The following is an 8,408-nucleotide window of genomic DNA, read 5'->3' as shown; positions in this document are numbered from 1 at the left end:
AAGGATGGGCAAAATGGGCGAAGGGGAGAGGGAGACACAGACCTCCAGTGATGGAATGAAACAGTCATAGGCATCAAAGGCACAGCGTGGGGAATACAGTCACTGGTCCTGTAAGTGTTCTATGGCTACAGTGGTAGCGCCATGTGCTGAGCACAGCTGACATAGAGTTGCTGAGTCCCAAGCTGTACACCTGAAATGATGTAACACTGTACCAACCATACTCAAGTCAAAATGATATTTAAAAACATTTTCTGAACACAAACACATCATCCAGGAGGAAGGAAATGTTTATTTTTCATTAATCTTTTGAATGCAACCACTATAATTTTTCAGGTTTAATTTGGTAGCAAACTTGATTAATAACACTTCCAGGAGTTCATAATTTCAAGGCTAAAGTTCCGATTAAGGAAATACGGTTATCAATTTAATATAAATGAAGTTTTTTAAAAAGGCTAAAAGCAGTCTCATCTTTTAAAAGAAAATATAAATGATCCAGACGTTAGACTTAGTAACATAAGTACATTTCAGTACTACAATAAACAAAGAGAAAGATCTTAACTGAACATCAGAAAGAAGCACCTCTATTTTTCTTCTGCAACATGTATGTTTTGGTCATTAGCACGCTAGTCTGAATAAGGCAATGTGTCAAGCACTGGCATACAGAAAGTGCAGCGAGATGTGAAGGAAGGCCGTGGTGGCAGTGGGAGGCAAGGCGCAGGGGTCTCTCTCCGGCTGGCACCTCAGTCATCCTCTCCTCCACACAACAGCAAGAGGGCTTTCTTATAGTCCCCAGACGTATCACCCTGAAACCCAAATGTACTCTATTAAGCATCATGAGTCATAGAAGCTGAAGAAAAAACTAAATGTCTGGCAAAAAGTTTTATTCATAGGACTTTTCTCCCAAGTGGATAATCTCTGTGTATGTGACTTTCACATCAGGAATGCTATCCCAGGAGTGTCCTACCAAAGTAACTTATGTTTAACCTTCTAATTTTAGTAACACTCTAGTAACACAGAGAACAAGGAAGATTTTTCAATGATATTTAAATCAAGCTTTCTAAACTTCTAAGTTTCTTTCCTTTTTTTTATGTTCATTTATTTTTGAGAGAGAGAGAGAGAGAGAGACACAGAGTGTGAGTGGGAGAGGGGCAGAGAGAGGGAAACACAGAATCCCAAGCAGGCTCCAGGCTTTGAGCAGTCAGCACAGAGCCGGACACAGGGTTTGAACTCACAAACTGTGAGATCATGACCTGAGCCGAAGTCAGGCTTAACCGACTGAGCCACCCAGGCACCCCTAAGCTGCGTTTCTGTCATATACTACGTGCCTGGCTAAGGGAGGTAATCCTGGGGCTGTGTGGCTATTATGCTTTTCTTTCAAAGACAGAGAAGCAGGTAAGCTTGACCTCTGCTTATCTCATATACAGACAGGTAGGATAAATTAGTGTTTCAAACTCAGAGTGAATGCGAGCTAGAGCTCTCCAGGGCCCTTCGAGCCATCCACACCCCCCCCACACACACACACACACGCGCACGCACCCACACCACAGACATCACACACATACCCCCCACACGCGCACACACACCACACACATACCACACACCACACATCACACACATACCACACACCACACATCACACACATACCCCCCCACACACATGCTAATAAGTTCAAAGCTTGTTCAGTTGAGATCCTGCTTTGCATATGCCCCATTTTCCCCTTTATCAAAAGAAAGAAGAAAAAGTGAAAAGAGGGAAGAAAAAAAGAAAGAAAAGAAAGCAAAAGGTCTTAAGCCATATTTAAATATAGGCCACAGTCTCCCTTGCTTTTAACGGGATAAAAATGGTAGTAATACCTAAGCTCTTTAGGTTGGTTCTTTCCTGAACTCTGAACCAATACCATAGACAAGCTGATAACAGACAATAAAGAAAGGAAAGTCTGATATGGGAGGAAGAAGGAACTAATAAAGAAAGCTGGAACTAATAAAAGAGAGAAAGAACAAACACATTATCATCAGGGACAGGGGTTGGTTTGTTGAGTCATCTGTCACCACTACTAAATAATGCCTCTAGGCTCAAGCCTCAGGCCTTTCCAAGAGCCAATCTTTCACTTGGGAGCTATCATCTCTACTTTAGGAAACACTGTGCCAAGTTTTATAAGTCACAGCTCTATTCACATGACTAGAACTGAAAACTTAAGCAAGAACTGGGTTCTCTCATCCATGTCTTACATGCTATCTATTGGTCTGCTCTGGATTTCTCAACATAATTTAAAGAAAGATTGTACTACCTTAATCATGGAATAAAGAGAGGTGGCAAAATTCTTCCTGAACTCCTTCCTAATGTTAAACAAATCAATCTCGCTCCTGGACACCATGACTCTGATGAGGGTGTGATCATCTGTCCCGGCTCCCTTTAAAAAGGAAAAAGAGAGGCACATTTTTCAAAAGTGTCAAATATGGTCAAACCCCCTGAATTAGGATGAATCAATAAAGTAAAACAATCTGGTAGCATGTTTTAAGGGGAATAAGAAATACCCAAAGTCTATTATTTAAATCATAATAATACACAAATATAACAAGAAAGATAAATTAATTAGATAGAAGACTCACGGGATGCACTTACCTTCATAGCATAATAGAGGGTTTCTGCAAGATAGGCAGGTATGCTTCGGATCGATTTCACTAAGGAAATACATTACACAATGATCAGATGCTATTCTCATAGGAAAAGAAGTAACTAAAAATCAAAAGTTGCTTCATGCTTATGGCTCTGCTTTTTTACAAATATAAAAGTAACACAGGCTGAAAAACTGCTCATTTGCAAACTGATCTGATCTCCTTATTCGCCAAGTATTTTCTTGGAAACTGGACTGGGATTTCCTTAAAGTTCTGAGTTCTACATAAAAAGGTATGCAGGGCAGGGCATGTGAGACTTTCAATTCCCTTTGTTGTATGAGTACCATTCTGCTATCGCAGTTTGGGTGGCCTGGGCTGTTATACCACAACTTTCTTCATTGTCAGTAAATTATACAAACATCCTAGAAGTTGTCAATCCAACGCATTCAAGCAAATAACACAAGGTAGCCACTCTATCTAGTTTTTGACAAATCTTGGACTATCTTTCTATAAACTTACCCTAGATATTCTCTCCATATTCTTTAATATCCATGATTTACATAGAGCAGCATGAGACTTGCCTAATTCAGTAGAAACACCCAGATAAACTGGTAAGAGAAAAAGAGTACCTTCCCTGAACATGCATGTATCTACTTGTGTCAGGGCTGCTCAGACCTGAGTCGGCTCAGCTTCAGAAACTGTCCATATGAAAACTCCTTAATATACAGAAATAACAGTCCATGAACTGGGGGTAGTGGAGTTATTCTCTTTTCCAACATTCAAACAAAACAGCCACCAGTGACTAAAAATGTCATTATTTTAAGTGTATTGTAATTAAGAAGAGGCTATCTGAAAATTTTCTAGTAAAATTCATTAACTGTGGAAGTCAAATCAAACGCTGCCATTAGTGGTGGTCCATGAACATTGTTAGCTTCTTCTCCAGAAGACAGCACAGAACTTGAGCTCAATGCCAAATACTCAGGACAAACAGCAGACATGTTCACTCTAAACTCATGTGAAAACTAGGGCCACTGGGAACTCACAAACTAGATTCTCCCTGGTTTGGGGAGTATATACTACTACAACAAACTGCACAAACCTAGTTCTCCAATTTTCCCAGATCATTCTGAATATTTAGCGGAAATAAATTTCCAAATTAATCTGTAAACAGCCATTATTCTATCTTCCATCATACAAAAGATACTTTCTATAACTCAGATGTCAATTTTTCGGTCAGCCTCAAAGCTGTGAGGACAGTATTCAAAAGAATACTAAAATTCCACAAGGATCCAAAATATTACAAGCCTCTGAGATAGTGCTCATGCTTCAGATTCATAATAGAACAGTAGTATGTTTAATGCAGCTTCAAAATGACTTTTAAACAATTGTTTCAGTATTTCCACAAGATTAGATGAACTAGCCAGATTCTTTCCCAACATCAAAACAGACATTGAATTGGAAATTGGGGCGTTTGCTTCACCCAAATATCACAAGCCCTTCTTTTAATAAAGAAAGAAGTGATTATTTTCAGATACACCTTCAATTGAATAAAATGCTTTATTAGCTCTTAACACCATAAATTTTATATACATTGTAAAAGTACTTACCAACAGCAAGGAGTAGTTGCTCCAAATTACCAGAAGTCTCTCGGTCAATGGTTTCCTCAATTTGAAATCCTGATATAGTCATGTATTTATCAAACACTATAAAAAAGGAAAATAATTGCTTAATCATGTAAGGATCATTTTGCAAGGAAAGAAGATATTTAGTGTAAGGTATTGTCCTACTGAACACAATTCTCCCCTTTTTCCTTACTGACAGAACTCCAACTTTGTTGGAGACCCTCAATATGCCAAGCCCTAAACAATGGATTATAAATATTCTCTGTTCACTGATTTCCTGGCCTCTACTTACTAGTTATAGCCAATGAGACCCAAAGGTAAATTTGCTATAGAGGATTCTGAGAAACCTTTCTTTCCTTATTATAAAGTGATAAACAGGACCACATGGGTAGTTCAGTCAGTTAAGCATCTGACTTCAGCTCAGGTAATGACCTCACAGTCTGTGAGTTCGAGCCCCACATCAGGCCCCGTGCTGACAGCTCAGAGCCTGGAGCCTGCTTCAGATTCTGTGCCTCCGTCTCTCCATTCCCCTCCCCTGCTCACACTCTGTTTCTCTCTCCCTTTCAAAAATAAAATAAAAACATAAAGAAAATTAAAAGTAAATTTAGAAAAAAAAGTGATAAACAGTGGCGCCTGGGTGGCTGCCAGTTAAGCATCTGACTTAGACTTGGGTCATGATCTCATGGTTCCTAAGTCCGAGCCCCACATCATCAGCACAGAACCTGCCTCAAATCCTCAGTCCCCTTTCTCTCTGCCCCTTCCCTGCTCATGCTCTGTCTCTCTGTCTCTCAAAAATAAACACTGGAAAAAAAAAAGTTAAAAAGAAAAAGTGATAAACAGATATGATTAATTTGTCCCTTTCTTCTTGTTATTAAAGCCGATAAATGTGGAGCTTCAGTAGCCATCCTGTGACAGTGAGGTACAGATTATGAGAAAGAAAACCCTAAAATATCAAGGACAGTGGTGCAGAAAAACAAAAAGAGCCGAGGTCCTGCCACACCAGCCAAGGAATGTTACCTACAGAAATGCCCATTTTTAAAGCCCCGATTAGTAAGGTTTCCTGTCATTTGCCACTGAACGGATTCCCACCTGATACCACAAGGACGGATGAATATCTAGCGCTGAGGTCATGCGTACCAGTACTCAGGAGGAAATACCTGAAGTGAGCCACAGCTCAGTTATTCGTGACTGAGAGGAATGATCTAGAAGCCTAGCTCCCTTGTCATCCTCTGATAGCAAAGGGAGGCACTAAGAATCTCTAGTTCTGTGAACACTACGATAGCAGCAAAGAGAATGATGAGCTTTCTTGCGGTTACCAAAAGGAAGAAATAAAAAAAACGGATTCACTCAGTAAGTGCCTGTCAGATAGTACATATTTTGGCACACTGGCTCCTGTACTTTCAAAATTAACCAGAGCACCTGTACCATACACATTTTTTTTTCACTCACCCCTTCTCAAATGAGACACACTTCGTGTTCCAAAGATGGTGATAAACTTTTCTTCATCTGTCCCCCATTTCAGTTCTCCAGCTTGAAACAAAGCCTGTAAAAATTTCAACCTCAATTAGTACCTCATTCCTCCATGTCATTTCCAGGTTCTGAATCATCCTGTTTTACTCCCTGTACATTAACGTGCAAGATTCACCACTGTATACTTTTCTGTCTCATAAACTCAGTAGGGTGAGTGTGGAGTTGCTCTGGAGCCAATGAACCCCGCTACCGATTCATGATTCAAGAGCGATCAGGACAACAACGGGGCAAGGTCAAACATTCCCAAAATGTCTACCATAGAGCCGCCTTTCAGGGGCAACGGTGTGGTTGGTAGAAATTTCTGATCGCCTCACTCCTGACACATCCACCTACGGGCTGGGGAAGAATTTAACTAGGAGCTAAACCGTCTACATTTTCTGTTTGCTTACTCGGCAGCTGTTCATGAACACATGATAAAAAATAAACTCCATTATTTTCTCTTTTCAGCTGCAGTTTAACCAAAACTAGCTACAAAGAATTTTCACATTTCTAAAAGATCACAATGGGGGTGCCCAGGTGGCTCAGTCAGTTAAGCATCTGACTCTTGATTTCAGCTGAGGTCATGAGCTCACCATTCATGAGTTCAAGCCCCACGTCAGGCTCTGCACTGAAAGTATGTGGCCTGCTGGGGATTCTCTGATTCTCTCTCTCTCAAAAATAAATAAACATACATTAAAAATAAAATAAAAATAAAAGATCACAATGATTTTTTAAAAGATTTAGGTATATCACAATGCCTGGTATACAGCAGGCAATTAACATATACTTGTTGACTAGTTTGAGTGTCCCAATTTACTTCTTAAATTGAGAATATGTGTTTAAAAAAAATTTTTTAATGCCTTTATTTTGAGAAACAGAAGCAGAGAGGGAGTAGGGGAGGGACAGAGAGAGGGAGACACAGAATCTGAAGCAGGCTGTCAGCACAGAGCCTGACGTGGGGCTTGAACCCATGGACTGTGAGATCATGACCTGAACAGAAGTTGGATGCTTAACTGAGTCACTCAAGTGCCTGAGAATATGTTTTTTAGTATTCATATAATTGCTAAAAAAATAAAATTATATATAAACATCACTAAACTTTATTCCTATTGAGATGTGGATAATTTATTAAAGCCCAGTGAATCAACCTTTAAAATGTCTATACTATCCTTTTACTCATTTCCAGGTAAGTCTACCTTTAAGCCAAGACAAATGCAATTTGCTAAGCCTGCTACTAGGAGATGCCTTTATGGTCACAAGTGGCAAACAACATAAGAACAGAAGGTGATGAGATCATAGCATGTGTTTACATGTAGAAATTTTGATCATAGAGTGTTTAAGAATGTAGATTATGATGAGAATGATCTATTTTTTGTTATATTGCCAGGGAATTTTGAAAAATTAGTCACATCATTACACTCAATTTTGAAAAGGATTTATTTTAATTATAAAAATAAATAATACCAACTCTGGTCATGCGAGTATGTTCTTCAAAACTGAAAAGAGTTATTATGAACGTTGTGCAAGTATCCAAACTTTAGAACTACACCATGGCATCACAGACCTGTCTTAAAATAACTCTTAAATCTAGTTACAAAAGTAACTCATGTTTGCTGAGAAATTTTATAAAACAAAAGAAAAAGACATATATAAGAAAAAATTACCATGAATGCCAATATCCTGAAGATATTAGTTACTACCTCTAAAACGTTTTCTACACATAGATAAGAATCTGACACCTAAAAGAGGGGGTATATTGTGTATAATCCTGGAAGCACTACTGAAGTACTCGTTTCTGAACAACCATTCCAGATTTCTAGAAATTTTCTCTAGTAAGTATTCCAGAGTTAAGCCTGTTAATATGGAAATAATTTGCAAAATGGCTGTTTTAAGCTACAATCTCTTGGGGTACTTGGGTGGCTCACTCGGTTAAGTGTCTGACTTCATCTCAGGTCATGATCTCATGGATTGTGAATTCAAGCCCTGCATCTGGCTCTGTGCTGACAGCTCAGAGCCTGGAGCCTGCTGCGGATTCTGTGTCTCCCTCTCTCTCTCCTCTCCTCCCCTTCTCGCTCTCGCTCTCTCTCTCCAAAATAAATAAACATTTAAAAATTTTTCCTAAAACCTAGAAGCTCTTAATTTTCTTAAGAGAATTATGTTTTAAATCAGTATGTATTCTAAAATGACTAAATAAATCATATGCAGTAATAATCATCTTCATATGGAACAATGTTTTTAAGTTTTGGTTTTGTCTTGTTTGACTGTTAAGAGTCCTTTCTTCTAAATGAGGATGGTGAATACCCATGGAGCTGCTCTGGAAGAGGGACCCTCACACCTCCTCATCCCCCCTCCTCCCTCAGAGTGGGCTTTACAGTTTAGCTCAGTTGATAACGTCTGGTTCAGCATAAAGTAGAAGTTTGGGAGTCAAAGAGACCTGGTCCTTGTCCTTATCTGTGAGATCCTAATCTCTTCTTCTTTTTTTTTTAATTTTATTTATTTATTTTTTTACTTTATAAAGTTTCATATTTTTTTAACATATGCAGTTATTTTCCATCATTTACAATACAGTACTTACAATGACACTCCAAACAGAAAAGCAAAGTAAAAAACCAAAACACCAACTTCTGTTTCATGTAATTAGACTTATACAGAAATTAGAAGG

At 38.8% G+C, this 8,408-nt stretch overlaps 1 protein-coding gene across 1 annotated transcript in view; it reads right to left on the bottom strand.

Annotated features, from left to right (window-relative positions):
* Positions 1-269: 269 nt before the first annotated feature.
* Positions 270-8,408, bottom strand: part of ANXA5 (annexin A5) — a 23,717-nt gene continuing 15,578 nt past the window's right edge. Inside the window, exons 4-8 of the mRNA XM_029951189.1 lie at positions 5,687-5,780; positions 4,223-4,318; positions 2,623-2,681; positions 2,288-2,410; positions 270-803 (exon numbers count right to left, since the gene is read on the bottom strand). Coding sequence (XP_029807049.1) covers positions 741-803; positions 2,288-2,410; positions 2,623-2,681; positions 4,223-4,318; positions 5,687-5,780 — 435 coding nt within the window. The 3' untranslated portion in view covers positions 270-740. The remainder of the gene's footprint in view (positions 804-2,287; positions 2,411-2,622; positions 2,682-4,222; positions 4,319-5,686; positions 5,781-8,408) is intronic.

This window comes from Suricata suricatta, chromosome 1, assembly GCF_006229205.1.
Source record: "Suricata suricatta isolate VVHF042 chromosome 1, meerkat_22Aug2017_6uvM2_HiC, whole genome shotgun sequence".
Lineage (NCBI taxonomy): Eukaryota > Metazoa > Chordata > Mammalia > Carnivora > Herpestidae > Suricata > Suricata suricatta.
This window is presented reverse-complemented; position numbering and strand designations above follow the sequence as displayed.